The sequence below is a fragment of the Patagioenas fasciata genome, chromosome 9 (assembly GCF_037038585.1).
Source record: "Patagioenas fasciata isolate bPatFas1 chromosome 9, bPatFas1.hap1, whole genome shotgun sequence".
Classification (NCBI taxonomy): Eukaryota; Metazoa; Chordata; class Aves; order Columbiformes; family Columbidae; genus Patagioenas; species Patagioenas fasciata.
The window spans coordinates 13,853,415-13,868,973 of NC_092528.1; the positions used below are offsets into that span (position 1 = coordinate 13,853,415).

A 15,559-nucleotide genomic window follows, 5' to 3' on the forward strand; every position below is an offset into this window, starting at 1 on the left:
ATGGTTGCAGAAGGAACAACAACTTATACAGGCATTGCACATTACACATCAGGCACAATCTGACCTGCAAAGATTTTACTGCCACTCTTGAACAGCGAAGGTAAACCAGCCAACTCTTGACACAGTTCATGTTCAATTTAAAAGCACGAAAATGCTAGTAAGGCATAATCACAAAGCGAATTGAGACAGAGGAGCTCCTTCCCCTCTGTCAAGTTTTGAAATTCATTTAAACATAGGTCTAAAAAGACCTACAAGTTTTTCACTCCACCTACTGTGATCTGTTATTCAAACAAAGTATTTTACCACTAATGAACTATCTCTGAAATATTGCTCTTCACAGAAAGCTTCCTTCTAAAGGGATGCATTTTTCAGCTCACGCATAGACACTTCTAGATGTATCAGAGAACCATGGTCTTTCTGAAACTAACACTTTTATTTTCCCCAGATATTTGTCCTTGTCCCCAGAAATTGCTCTTTGTGAAAACTGCTAAAATATCTCATGCTGAGAATTACTTTGAAATACACATTTCATAAACTAAATAACCACTGGCATAGAAGCATTTAATAATATAAGCCTGCACTTTATTTCTCTAATAAGCATCACAGATTAAAAAAGATCTTTATCTATACTAAGTTACATATGGATAACCGCACATTAATTTCACCCCGTGCCCTCCCAGCTTTGGCTAGTCAAGGACTTGGATGTGGATTTGCATGTTAAACACCAATTGACCTGAGAGGGATTTTTCTGTTGCTGATGATGAGCAGCTCACTGAAAAAGCCCTTACCAGTGACATTCTGAGCAATTCATCAACCCAGCCAAAAAGCATCAGGAAAGTCACATATAACATTTCCAGCATTACTTGCTATTACAGCCATCAACATGCACTAGAAATGTTTTTGCTCTGCTAGATAGTTTTCCAGATCAACTGGAGAACAGTAAAATTTGATTTCCTAATTATGTTATTTGACCCATAAACAGGCATGGTTAGAACACTCACTTCCTCCATTGTGAGTTGTTAGTAACACATTACTATCAGAGACTTGACCATCTTCCAGGAGCATACGTGAGGTACAAATCTTTTCCATTTTCCAGTAACCTATGATAGTGTAAGATGGTATTAGTACTCTGCTACTGGTACGTGTTAATACATGCATATTTAATTACAACAGACTAACAAGTGAAGCATTCTCTTTTAGCAGTAGCTTACTAAACATTTAATTAACCCTCTTTACACAAAACACACACTTTCACTGTTCCGGTGCTAAGACTAGCATTTCCGATATATTTTAAAAATAAAATATATGGGAATAATTCAAGCAGTTTTAAGAATACTTGATACATATAAAGAAGAAGAGCAGGATAGGCAAAAATTATTTTCAACAATAATGTTTATAGATACACAGTTGATTTTGAACATGTTGATCTTACCCTTCCTTTTCAGGTACTCTGCAATGAGAGCAGCAATATGAATATAGCACATAGCAGCCTGTAATGAGAGACCAAGATACATGTATACATTAAAGAACACCGTATGACGTACAGCATACATGTGATAAGGAACACATATTTTCATCACGGTCAAGTCATGCTGCAGAAAAGGGAAGATAAAATTAATATAACCATTTAAGAAAATGAAGGATTAAATGATCAAATCTTTCTTGAGTGTTAATTTCACTAGGTGTCTTATGTAAAAGCATAGATTTGCTCAAGAAAACTATTAAGATCACTTATTTAATAAGATATTCCTGGGTTATGCACTGGAATTTTGCAATACCCATTTCGTTCTTGATGAGAAGGACAATGCATTACGAACAAAGCTCCTCTCCTGTACTGTAGTGGGGGAGAAGAGTTCTGCACTGCTCATACCTCATCTACCCTGCACCTCCTGAGCTGTGAGGGTTAAGCAGCAGAGACGCTAACGCAACACTGACCACAGCAGCCCCAGCAGACATTTCCATGTCTTGCTCAAGCATGTATCAGGTGGTCACAATTAGACAGACTGGGATAATGAGCATGTCACATCTCTGGGTGTTTTGCAAAACTGCCCACCTCCAATTTTAGGTTTATGAGAGACACTGTAAGACTCTCTTAAATCACTACTGTTGTCTTTCAGAGTCCTTTTCATCAGAACATCTCAGCCTAAAGACAAACGTATTTCCTCTGCGTTTATTTACATTACCTCTGATAAATCTCCATTTCTTGCGTGAATCTTGGCCATGCTTTCAAGCCATGTCCTACGTAATTCAGGTGTGCTGGCATATGAATTTGCTAGGCTGTACTGCAGATCCACAAGCATCTCAGGGTCCTTCTCATGCTCCTTCATCTGAGCTGTGGCCATTAAAACCGTTCTGATGCGTTTGGTCAGATCCTTCACTTCTGCTGGGAAATTAACGTTCTTTGGGAAAGATAAGCAATACATCACTAAAACCATCCAAAGGGCCACATGCAGAAGACCTCCCTCCCCTTCCCTAATTCAGAAGGGTTTGAAGCAGAGTTATAGTCCCACAGTACGTACACGTTGTACACAAATCCTTGACTTTTATCTTGTTGTGTTATAGCACCTACTAGCTATCCCCATCAGCCAGCTGCACTGCAGTCTGCGTGCAGCCACTCTGCTGAAGTCAGAAAAATGAGACGTTTGTTCCTCGGTTGCTTACTGGGCCCAGAATTGGATTCCTGTACATTTTAGCTGATGGACAGCCCCGGGTGCTATAGGTAGTCCTGCTTAACTACACTCACAGCATGTCCCACTGCAGTGAATTAAGCACAATGGTGGCTCCTGGGCCTTCTCACCCTGCACAAGATTAAAACAGAGTCTTGGCATTGCTCCTGTCAGCTGTTTTCAACATAATTAACTCAGTTCTGCAATTTCTATTTTTCAGATGGCCAATGACATACATTTCTATTTTCAGACTTACTTTCCCTCATTCATTTTGTTTAAAAGCAAAAGCATTCAGAAAAATTAAATGAAATTCAATGTTCGCTCCTCTGCATCACACAGAGAGGAGTGTGTTACAAAAGCAGCGTGACTGACCGTAGTGCAGAGAAATCTAATCTGAACTTTGGCAACAAATACAATTGTAACTGCATCTTACTAAATAAGACATCAAATTACTTATTCTAATTACCTACCAATTGCTTACCCTAACTTTATTATTAATCTCAGTGGAGATACCCTAAAGTCACCTTCAGAAGAAGGAAAAACACCTCCAAAATATAAAATTCAAAATGCATGTCAACAAATGTTCGGACAGAAATTGTAAAAATTAAAAGTTGGAATCCTTTTCCAATACTTTTAGTACAGATAATGCATATAACAGCAACGGTAACTAATCTAAGAGCTAAGTGCCTTTTTCAGGGGGTTAGCGAGCTGTTACAAAACCCAACTGTTGTGCATGTTTTTGCTATAGATTTACTGAACAGACTACATGGGCAGTTTGTAGACTAAAAATTTTCAACTGCAATTGTGTTTCATTAGTTTCAATGCATGATATCTTCTCTGACATCAGGCAAATGAACAAAAGCAGCAGTGAATAACAAATAATGCAATTTTCAAATAGAAGTATCTCTTTTTTGTCTTAAAAATTATTTTCAATTATTACGCCTCTGAGTCACAAATATCTTCAGGAATTTCAGGCTACCTGAAAAAGGCACACTATGAATGCAAAAATTATTGTCTATTAAAAGCCCACAACTTTATTCTCTAAAACACTTGCTCCTCTGAAATTGCTGACCTTTTGCAAGAGCTAGTGATTGACAAAAAATGTTTCTTACTTTCATCTGCTTGTCTCCATTAGCAAAATTATTTATAATTGCAAGTGAATGTTGAAAACGAGATCCGCCAATCCCTGCATCCGCTATCAGCTGGCTCACTGCTTTTATGAGCTGTACGGGGGAGCAAACACAGGGTGCAATTAGCAAAGAAAATAAAAGTTTCCAAATAGTTTTTAATCCATGTTTTTTAGTATGACTCGATGTACCAGGCTAGCAGAGATGCACTTTTATACCTGTCTTAAAATGCAAGGACTGTGAGTAATCTTTCCAATGTTTGTAACTACCCACATTTTGCAGTGTAAGCACATTGTTACTGGACTTTACGTTTGTGTTGCTACACTATCAGATTCTGTGTAGTGCCTTCAACAGCTATGTTCTCACTGCTGTAAGCAATGCACGTGAATCAAGAATAGCCATTTATCTGGCTATTTACTGGCTATGTGGCTACATTCACAGCTGTTGTCTGTCCCTGGAATAGAGCCCAGCTGCCCAAGAGCAGCAGCAAATCCAGCCCAGTGTCTTTGGACTTGGCAGGAAAATCAAGCTGCCACAGAGAATTGCCTGTCTGAAGATTCCAAAAGCATTGTTTTGCTACAATGCATAAAAAAAAGAATGACAAAAAACAATGCATGCCAGCTAAATACTGATGATCTCATACTTGACTTACCTGTAGATGGGATCTAACTATTGATTTCTGCTTGTTAAATTCAAAGTTCTTTCTCATGAAAAAATAAAGAAGAGCAGATGCCTCTGTCTGAGTTGAACGTGACCTATGATTACAGCACTTCAGGATTTCATAGCAGAGTGAGCCGCAGAGATCTGCTTGTCCTTGGAAGAATGCTGAGGGGAACTATTGAAAAACACATGTGAATATGTTGAGCACTACTCTCAGGCCTCGGTACAGTTATTCTGAGTCAATATTTTTCTGTCAAGCTTTCAGCAAAACCAGCTCTCCCATATTCATTCACACAGGGGTTTAGTGAAAAAATAAGCCACCAGCTAAACATAATCTCATGTACAAATGAAAATTAAGGAAAAATTGCACAGAGGTTCTCAAACAAACACCATACGCAGTGCAACAATCCAGCTGGCCTCCAGGATGCCCAGCCAGCAGCTGGCACACAACAAGCACAGAACAGAGTGGCCTATCTGCAAGGGATGCTGAAGAGCTAACGAGGAACAGCGTGTGTGCGGTTCTGCACTGAGATAAAAGCTGTTCAGGAGAAAGAAAATACTCTGAGTAGCAAAATCATTGAACTACCAGTGGTCAAGGTTTGGATAGCAGGAGATTCTGCAACCCAGGTATCTGCCATGAAGAGACCATGGACTTCTAGAGTTTCAAGCTTTCTTCCACAGGTGGTAAAAGCGTGACAGCTGATGACATAGCCAGGTGCCACACAGACACGGACATCAGTTTTCTATTTCCAACTTTCACTTCCTTAGTAAATCCAAAAGAGAACTAACTTTTCAGCTATTGTAAACTTCTCACTTTTAATCAACAATAAATCAGAAGATCTTTGTCAGGAATGAGCATTAATACGGTAAAGTTCAGAACTCTTTCAAAGTACCCAACCGTCCTCAAGCTGGACTTGCTGTAACACATTAATAGGTCTGACTAACAGACTCAACCCATAGTTACCTTGCCCACAAACAGCCGTAGGGCAGCAAAGACGTGCTTGAGAGCTGCTGCTGACTGGTTGATTTGCAAAAAGAGCATGTGTGTGTCAAAGACTTTCTTCATCAATGCATTCTGGCAATCAGATTGCTGAAGCTGCCTCTGAAAAGTTCACAGACAAGACAGGACATTCAGGTTATTAAAGTGAATAAAAAGAAGAAAGATCTGCTGGACTTCACATTGTAGTGTTCCTAGTGAGATGTAGCTTGCTGCAGACTCTTTTTACTTGCAGTTTTTCAAGGACAGCACTTTCCTATGCCTGTACTACTTGTGGATGGTATACACTAGGGTGGCAGAAAGGAGACACTAAATCTAAAAGGAGCTGCCTGCTATATTGTAGCTGTGAGACCTTCAGCAAGTCATCTAGGCCAATATTCATAGAGCAATTTTTAAAATGGCAGGGGATCCAGCGGCTCACTCACAGAGATATAGATGATAAGCAGCTTGGAAATCTTTTGTCTAAAATCTCTGAAATCTAATGGGATTAGTATGATTCAGGTAAGGTGATGTATTACTAGATTCATGATGTTTTCATGCAGGGTAAGGCTGGACACAGCCCTGGATACACAGAATGCTCTTCTTTCATATCCTTCTGTTCAGTTTGGGTACTATGAACCAATTCCTTCATAAAATAACTTAATTGAGGACTGGCATATCTTATTTCCCTGTCCTGTTGTCTCACACATTTCAAATTTTCTGTGTGCCCACATCCCACATTGCACCAGTTCCAGCAGAAAATGAAACAGCAAAATGTACCTGGTGATTCAGAGTGTAAAGACACAACAGGTCAAGGATTGTGAGGGAAACTTCTGTAGCAATGTTTGCCTCCGTGTCGACATACTGTACAATGTCTGTTTCATTGGAGCTGCCTGCAACGGATAAAAAGCAAGATGACAAACAATATTCTGTGTGTAGTTAAAAATGATCTAATTCTGCAATCTGGTCATTAAGTCTCAGCACAGTAGAAATTGGGTCCTAACAGTACATTTAACTGAAGGGGTGTTTGGAAGAAAACTGCTCACAGGACATGAAAGGGGAGGGAATTTGAGTCAGCTGTTACCAGCTGCACCAGTGATACGAGCATATATTCTTTCATTGCTTCTGTTCATGCTCAAAGAAGGAGATAAATCTAACTGGAAAGTGCGATAGATGACTTCAATCTCATTGTTTAAAGAAACTTCTGTCATGAAAAGTTCTAGCTCTAAAAAATTTAATATTTCACCCAGTGTCCACCTGCTTGGGCAGCAAGGTACGTAACTATAATTGAAAGAGATGCTGGGAAGGGGGAAAACTTGTCATTAAGGCTATGTAAATATGTCAGGTTATAGTAACTGATTTTGTTTCTAAATGAATTCTGACCAAATTTAAGCTTAGATTTCCTAGTCTCCTGAAAAAAAAGTCAGAGTCAGCAGCTCTATTTACATTAAAGCTCTTCTCTTCAGGCTATCTTTCACTGGCACTCATGAAAATGGATTTAATTGCACAGAGCCTGATCCAAAACCCATAGAACTCCAGAGGGAAGTGACTTGTTTTTTTTTGTCTTGTTTTGTTGTACTTACTTGTAGTGCTGCTGTCTATCATCTGCAAGAGTTTGGGGTTAGAAAGTGCATTTTTGCCACGGATTATTGGTAATGTTTGAGATCTGTGATGCTTGTGGCCATCGTGACTAGAAGTAGAATGCATCCTGAAATTGAAAGATATCATTAAAAAAAAAACAGAAACAGAGACTAAACTATCATGCCTATACAGAATTTTTCCATGTCAGTCAGAATTTTCTGCAGTACTTCTCAAATGCTAAGTTTAACAAAATGAGGAAAATTTTTCAGGGAAACAAAGATGCAAAAGAAAGTCAGTGAGGTGGACAAAACAAACAGATGTGCTGTGATTTCTTGAGACCACAGGAGACAACCACTCATTGAGCACTGAAAAAAAGCATCAACTTAAATAGCAGGCTGTTTAGAACACTGCCTTTGAGTAAAGGGAAACTGAAATGAGTTCTGTTAACCAGAACACAAGAAAAATGTATCCTGCTCGTGAAAGGACTAATACAGCCTCTATGAGGGGAAAAAAATGATGAGAAACTGACAGTAGCAGTAAAAATACGTGTGTGAGTATGAGTGCATTCTTTTAATCCTCCCTGATGCTGACAAACACATCATTAATTTATAATGAGAAGCTGACAACTAAAATACAAATGCTTATCATAATTTTTGAAAGGATTATGAATTTGTAACCATGACAGAATCCAGCAAGATTTAACTTCTCTCAAAATTCAGTAAACTGAAATACATTTATATTTAAACGCAAGTCAGAGCTGATTATCAGCAATACTTCAACTCTCAACTCATCATCAAAATATGCTCTGCATTACAACAGGCCAAACAAACAGCCATTTGGACAACAAATGCTGATCTGTAAAAGGGTAAAGTGTGAAGGCCCTGGAGGCAGCAGAAATGCAACTTTACTTCCTAGATTGCCACCGTGTTGGTTCATCTGCAAACATGCAAATAACCAACACACTCCCAAAGGCTGCTTGCCATTTCCAGCTGGGGTAATGAAATCAGTGCTGCTCCTTCAAAATTGTACAGTAAAGAAACAAAGAAAGAAGTATGACAGAGAAAGCATCTTTTTTCCTTCCCCTCTTTGTTCCATTCCCAGTTACATGCTTAAAATGGTAAGCACATTCCAGCTATCCATAAATGAGAAAAGTCAATGATCCAAGCTCAGAAGGAATGGCAACTTTCTCCTCATGCTCTTCAATATAACCACGAGCCTCACCGAGTCAAAAGTTTGTTTTCTCTCTAGAGTTTTACATTATTAACATGTAAAGGATCCCACTTTCCCCTAAAATGATCAAAAAGATTATTAAAGATGTGCTGTACCTGCAGTGAATTACCATGTAGCCCACAAAAATGATTAAATATTGCAATGTTTAGAGTACGGAGATGGAGGAAAAAAGACTAGAAAAGAAAGATTCTCTAACTGGCAAAGTGGACACAACGGTGTAGGACTATGCTGTACTTCGCAGCATGAAAGTAAAAAGATGGGTGTCAAGCAAACCTACTGCTAAATTTGACTTAGTGCTGTTAGATACTTTTCCCTCCACAACCCTGGGTTATTGGAGAAAAATGAATCCCCCGATACTGTAAACGGTTCCATAGATATTTAGCTTCTAAAGCAGTAAGATTCCACAAAAGTATAAGGTTGCAGACCTATGAATTCCTTCAGGCTGGGGAGAACTGTGAATTACCTTCCAGGTAGGGATCTGATCTAAAAACAACAGCTACTGTTTCTGCAGTACTTAACACTGACAGTAACTAAGGATTCTTCTGAACATAACATTCTAAACAACAGCTTGTAAGTCAAGTTGAAGTTAAAGGGACTCAATTCTTTACAGTTTACAGCTTTGGGGTCTCTGAAACATGTTATATGTTGTGTCAACCTCTTTTCAGTCAGTCAACGCTGCGACAGGGTACAAAGCTGGAGGACAATAACAAAGATGGTGGTTTTATGGGAGTTAATAAAACGACATGTCATTACCATTGCGAGAGCAGACCCGATGCCTGGCCAGAGGAGTTTGAACCTTTGAGGGTTCCATTATTCTGGGTGGCCTGAACAAACTTAAAAGCAGCAGCAATTTTCCTGTTAAGAGAAAATAACTGTTAACCTTTTATGGAATGTGACACTGAATTTGCTATGCCTCTCAAGAATAAACACACGCCTGACAAAATCTGCCATGGAGCGTGTCCTGATTCACCTGGTGACCTTTCATTTTTCCACATATTGACAAGTTCACAGTACTAACATATAATTAAAAATAAAACATCAACTGCGACAAAGCATGCATTTCACATTTCACAGCTGGAACATGATCTCATGCTATTTCGGCAAATGGGTAGAGATGAAAGATGCTTTTTTTCATTTCTGTGGAGCATTTATCTATGCCCATTAAAACTATTCTTTCTACTATAAGGATGGAAAATACAGCGTTCAAGTTCCTTTGTTTGGCATATGCACAGAAATGTTGTTGAGAATGGTTCCATACTTCGGGTTATAAATGCAATAGCGGTTATCATATCATCACATGCAATTCATCTTTTATACCAGGTGTGTGCTCAGATGTCCAGAACATCAGGATAAAACCGTTTGCATACAAGAGAAAATTAAGCATCTGGCTTCAGCATGTCTGACTGATGCTTTCAGGAGAAAACTGATAGATACACTGTTAGCCTCATTTAAGCCTAATGTAATGCAGTAATATTTAAATACTGTAACATACTGTATAAAGCTAGAGAATTACCTTACAATATTGCGTTTTCCTAGATATCTGAAATTTTGCAGACAAACCCTGAAAGATAAAACAACATATTTTATGTCTATTAATGGCTTCCTAATTATGAAAAAATGCTGAATCTTAGTGCCTCAAAGAGACCTGGGTAATATGCACCTCCTAGCAAGCAAACAGAACAGAATGCAGCAGTTCCCAGCCTTGGGATGCACAAGATGTGACACCAGTTTCCACACGCTTGCTCCCTTTCTCCACGGTTGAAGATTCCTGCTTGGTGAGGAGGTAAAATCAAAGGCAAAGACTTGGCAGCAAAAGCACTGCTTCTTCACCAGCTGAAGTTGGATAACTCACATTTCACTTATGAGTCAGTGAGGAAATTCTGAAAACAGCTACCTGCATGGATTCTGCAGCCATGTATAGATGGGATTGAGCAAACCACCTTGGAGATGTGAAAAGCAGGTAATCCTGTGTTAACATGGCTTTTCTTATGGTTTGCACATTTTGGGGACCTAAATACTTTTCTCAAGGGAGGAACAGAATCTCAACTCCAAATGGGGAAACCACTACTAAAATCTCTTTTAGGAGGAACACCCAAAGCATTATGCCCCTGTTCATGGAAATGATCAACATATTGGAGGATATGGGTTTTATTAGTAATGCCTCGCTACAATGGCAAAATAAGCTAACTCAGCCTATTCCAGTCAGTGGACAAACTCAAAGAGAAATTATTTACTGCAATCACTTTAAAACATAATCATTTAACATAAAATCAACCAACCACTAAGTGAACTTACTCTAAAATGCTGAAAAAGTCCGTTATTTCTGAGAATGGTGCTCGCAACCAGTAGGAAATCAGTGCATCTAAAGGGAGATATTAAAATACATTGCTTATCTGTTACAGGGAATTAAACTTGACCCAAAACCTGTAAAATACACTGATAATTATACAAATGTAATGTTTGTTCAGATTCAGCATTCACAATATTTTACAGCAACGTAAATTAGGTAGTGAGTGCACATTTTCTTACCTTCTGAAATGGTTTTCATAATATGAAGGAAACACATAAGAAGGCTTCTGGTTTCAGCTTGATCTAACTTGTCAAATCGAAGCGTTGATCCAATCAAAGACAAAGGTCTCATGATCTGTTGAATTGACAGCAAAGGGTCTCATCAAGCATAGTGATAGGTTTCTACCTCTAGCAACCGTTTTCAACATTTGCACATGTACCTTTTCACACGTGTCAGTTCTCTCACTGTTTTTTTCATTGGTACTTGGGTTAGATTCAAGACTTGCTAAGGAAGCTCTGGAGTCAGCATGGTTTGCTGCAGAGATAGCTATTGATGAAAAGGCTGTAAATGAAAGTCATAGCAAACATGCTAAACTAAAACATTTATGGAGACAAAAATTAACAAGAAAAATGGAAAACTTAAAATGTGTCACATGCTGGATTGACAACAGTGCTTTGAACTTTCAATAGCAAAGCTATTGATGGGTATGTTTAGTACTGAAAACACGCAACAAGTTGAAGTAAAATGATTCAGTTTGCCGTTATTCATGGCATTAAATTGGCCTGTGGCATTCCGTGAGGCCTGACCTAGAGCCACAAAAATCAGTGGAAAGATGCCCACATGCTTTCCTGAATCTTGAAACTGGGTTTGGAGGAAGAGAACAAAGTAAATTGTGTCTCTACCCTTCCATTAGGCCTGGAAGAACTAAGAGTACTTGCCTCCAAGAGACTTTAGGACTTTTCAGGAGAAACCCTGGCACAATTCTTAAGTCAGGCAGAGATTACAAGAATGAACTCAGGCACAGGGATTTGTGAGAGTCTGAATATTGGTATCGCTCCAAAGCAGGAGAGTAAGTGAAGCAGTGGAACAAGAGTGGCTTCACAAAAGAAATAAAAATCCATCCAAAAACACCGAAAAGGAGGAGAAACATTGCATCCCATGTTTCCCTGAGTATCATATAAAATGGGTTAATGATATCCTCCATGAATACAAAGCAGAAAGCACAATGGATTTGAGATACATAGAAATCTACCTGTATGGACATACACTCTGTCATTTATACCTGCTATAGAGTTCAGAACATCTTTGGAAAAGGATGTGTCCACAGAGTTGGCATGTTTCATTGCTGTCTGGCTCTGAAATCCTCCAGTTGTGCTCAAGTCATCCCTAGATCCCTGTAATTGGAAAGAAACAATACAAACTGCAGTAAATCAATCAACTTTGAGAAAGACAGCATGCCTGATGGGCTTTTCTTAGACGCTGAGTTTGAAAACCTACTTTCAGTTGTTTAGACATGACAGCCTCAAAAGATCAAGGCTTGCGATAATATGCCAAATAGCTACCTGTAATATGAAACTTTCCCATAACTGAAGTTGTAAAGGACAGATCAAGTCTGACTGTATTTGCTTCTTCAACACTACCACAGCATTGGGAAAGGAGCATTACCTGTTGTCAGCAATGATCAGATGAAACAGGCTTGTTTGCTGGAAGGACTGAAAGACACAACATCCCTGCAGAAATCTGTTTCTAGTTTTTAAAGCAGGGCGATGATTATAATGCATCTAATCTTTTAAGAAATAAACAAACATGCTTCTCCACACGCACAGCTCATACAGACATTTTCTGTAGTGGTAAAGCTGTTTTATGATGTTTCTGTACCCCCTCCCTACTTCAGCTACTTCTATGTATTCCCTCTGCCTCCAGTGGTGTTCGTGATCCCTCTGTTGTATCAGTGAAACTGCTTGTGGGTTCATGATGTAACCCTGCAAAGAACCTGTGGGCGATCAGTGCTTTTCTTTACGTCTCCCAGCTACTTGCCAAGGGACTTGCCCGGGCACAGGGTCCTCAGCCCTCAGCTTGGGGCACCAGGGCAGAGGTACTGGCCAGACTGGCTGGGGCTGCAAACCCCTAACTGGGAGTTTCCAGTTCTGGGACAGCTGGTGTCCTGGGTCTGTTCCTGACCCACTGTCTCTGCCCCGCCAGGACAGACTCCTGGGGCCCTGCAGGTGCTCTGCAAATCGAGACCTTCCAAATTAAACATTGCGGGTACAAACAAATCAGCATTTCCAGAACTACATTTTGTTAACTGATTTGTGGCTGGCATAAACTTGGACCTCTTCCCACCAGATTGACTGGGTCAGACCTCGGTTTCGGTGTTCTGAAAGAGCACACGAATTACCTGATTGGAAGTATTGATGTTAAAAAGGAACATATCCTTCATGTAAATCCTTGGCATATTGTCCAAAAGCATTCCATAGAGTGGCATGTACAGGTTTGCTATTTGTGCCTGTTTTGCCTAAAAAATAAAAGATACAATGTAATTCTGAAGAAACTAACTGATGTTATGCTAACAGCTAAGAAAGTTTCATATATGATTAGCTACTGCATGAACAAGCAAATGAAAAAGTTTATTTACCGGTTCTGCGTATCGATCATCAAATGAATGTTTTGCCATTAAGTTTTTAAGCACAGCCAAAGCTAAGTGCCTAATATCCTGGTCTTCTTGCAAGGCAAAACCAACCTCCCGCAGTAGAACTCCAATTAGAAAATGTTTACGGCAAAACTCATTGGTCAATGTGTACTCTGGAATATCTTGGAACAGAACAGACAAGAATCCCTAAATTAATCTTACATAACACCCTCCATTTCCCAAATTTTCAATAGCGTTTATTGATTTAATTCTCTGTTAAACCTTGATTTCTTGATCTGACTGTTCCATTCTACTCTCTCACTTGCTAGAACGAATTAATCTAATATTGCTATTTCTCAAAGTAACGCAGTTTTTACAATTTACTAGTAAGAAACATTTTACATACACATTCCCATATGTAACTCTCAAATGTTTTGCACAGAGTAAGATTGTTCACTTCAAGGCTCAGGGTTCAAATTGTTGTTTCCATATTCTAGCTACAAAGTTTTAAAAAACAGCAAGCCAGACTAATTCCACTTTTGAAAACATTACATAATCTTTACCAAAATTTGCCACATTTCAGTGGTCAAAGTAAATTTTAAAACTCTTGATGCATAATTCTGCTTATTTCTTATGCAGCCATTTTTTTCATACCTGATGTTCGATATTCCTGTGTTGATTCTGAAGGCGTCACAGGGTCTTAATTTTTCATAAATATAAAACAAAAATAGGCATTAGTGATGCATAATTTTTTACTTATTAAGTGCAAAAATACATATTTGCTTTGTACCACTCTCTTTTTTTAAAATTTGAATGAAACAGCTTCTTCTGTTAAAGTGAGCTATGAATGTCAGAACCAAGCTCACTTTTTGGTGTTGAAAACTGAAGGAGACAAGGGTTTGAGAGATGCTACACAGAGGGCTGACTCCACTGAAAGATACCTTCCACTCCCAGTAACTTAAAGGACCAAATCTCAAGTGATGTCCCCACAGTCCACAGCAAACTATCAGAACCGGGAACTGTGCCCACGGCTGAAATCCCAGTGCCTTTGAAACCAAGAGGAAAAGCACCCAGTACTGGGCACTGGCCATGAAGCTGGGTTTGAAATAACAGATTTCAGCGTGCAGGATGGAATGCATGGTGCTTGCTGGCTTTGGGGCATAGGCAGGGTGGATCCACTCCTGTGGCAGAGCACAGGCAAAACCTGTTTGTACTTCTCTGCAAAGCATGGGTTACAACACAGCATCTCCTGCCTTGAGAAGCAGCTAAGAGGTATTACTAACAGATTCTGAAATGAGCCTCTCTTGCCTCACTTCTCCAGGTTAAACACTACAGTATGTGGTGACCATGTGAAGTTCAGGCTTGCCAAAGGCCAAGACAGTAAATGCGCTAGGGAGAAAAGGGCTTTTGCACAGGACCTGCCTGCCAGTCCTAGAGATACTCTGCAGGCTAAAATACCAATGCCTGTTAACTGAGAGATGGCTGTTTTCAAACTCCTGCTGCATGTCCAGTTCAGATGCCCCACACAGGAGGGGGCTGTCATGTGGACAAGTTGCACTCCCAACAGCAGCAGGAAAGCCTCTTCCCAAACAGTAGTTTTGCAATGTCCTTATCACTGCTCCAGCCTCCTCCTCTCCCCGCTGTACGTGTTCAACCCCTTCCTCAACTCATCACCTCCCACAGCTACTGCAGCTTCAGTAATTAGTCCTCACAGATTGTCCAGTTCATTCACCTCAAAACTTCCAGTGAAGGAGTTACCTTCCACCGCCCAACTGGGCTGTCAGGGCTTGCATTTATTTACAGGCATACTGAAATGATGTTATTTTTATCACACTGATTAAGTACCACACCTGAAAAGCCATTTAGGGCTTCTGTGTCTGATGTGCAGACACGATACTTCAGAGAGAGTTAATTGTTATCTGCTCTTTGAACCTCCCGACAATTCGCTGTTGTACAGAAACCATTTGGGGGTGGCACCTTACCAGGAATGTTTGAAGATCGTATGGGCAGGCACAGAGGGATAAAGTGCTCATGGTGACAGACTTCTTGGAGAAAGTCAAATTTGAACTGATGTAAAGTCTGAAAATCACAACAGGTAATGTTCCAGTTCACATTTAAACAGGGGAAATGGTAAGTCAGAGCTGCGCTATTATTTACCTCAAATTTCATACTCACACTCAACAATGAGAACTTACAGCTTGTTATGCCAAATTGCATGAATAAACATTTGGGTTTCATCACTGTTATCCAATGAACTTGTCGCAGTCAAATAAGCTTTTTTGGATTCCTCGACGATGATTTGTCATTGAAGATATACTGATAAATATAAGGTTGACCCAAGCTAAATATTTAAGGTATATTTAAAGCTACACTGGGTCTTTTGATGGTATATACTATAGC

General features: G+C 39.5%; 1 protein-coding gene across 18 annotated transcripts in view; it reads right to left on the bottom strand.

The window, feature by feature from the left end:
- The window catches only part of DOCK10 (dedicator of cytokinesis 10), a 154,474-nt gene that overhangs the window by 16,846 nt on the left and 122,069 nt on the right, over positions 1-15,559 (bottom strand). For 15 of the 18 annotated variants that reach the window (XM_071812468.1, XM_071812463.1, XM_071812462.1 and 12 more), the window contains exons 30-47: positions 15,142-15,238; positions 13,814-13,858; positions 13,166-13,341; positions 12,929-13,045; positions 11,813-11,924; positions 10,970-11,091; positions 10,770-10,884; positions 10,536-10,602; positions 9,754-9,801; positions 8,994-9,095; positions 7,013-7,137; positions 6,210-6,322; positions 5,418-5,555; positions 4,446-4,628; positions 3,779-3,889; positions 2,184-2,399; positions 1,433-1,490; positions 1,002-1,100 (exon numbers count right to left, since the gene is read on the bottom strand). In XM_071812468.1, the coding sequence (XP_071668569.1) occupies positions 1,002-1,100; positions 1,433-1,490; positions 2,184-2,399; positions 3,779-3,889; positions 4,446-4,628; positions 5,418-5,555; positions 6,210-6,322; positions 7,013-7,137; positions 8,994-9,095; positions 9,754-9,801; positions 10,536-10,602; positions 10,770-10,884; positions 10,970-11,091; positions 11,813-11,924; positions 12,929-13,045; positions 13,166-13,341; positions 13,814-13,858; positions 15,142-15,238 (2,044 nt within the window). The remainder of the gene's footprint in view (positions 1-1,001; positions 1,101-1,432; positions 1,491-2,183; positions 2,400-3,778; positions 3,890-4,445; positions 4,629-5,417; positions 5,556-6,209; positions 6,323-7,012; positions 7,138-8,993; positions 9,096-9,753; positions 9,802-10,535; positions 10,603-10,769; positions 10,885-10,969; positions 11,092-11,812; positions 11,925-12,928; positions 13,046-13,165; positions 13,342-13,813; positions 13,859-15,141; positions 15,239-15,559) is intronic. The other 3 variants (XM_071812466.1, XM_071812465.1, XM_071812467.1) reach the window with 3 other exon arrangements.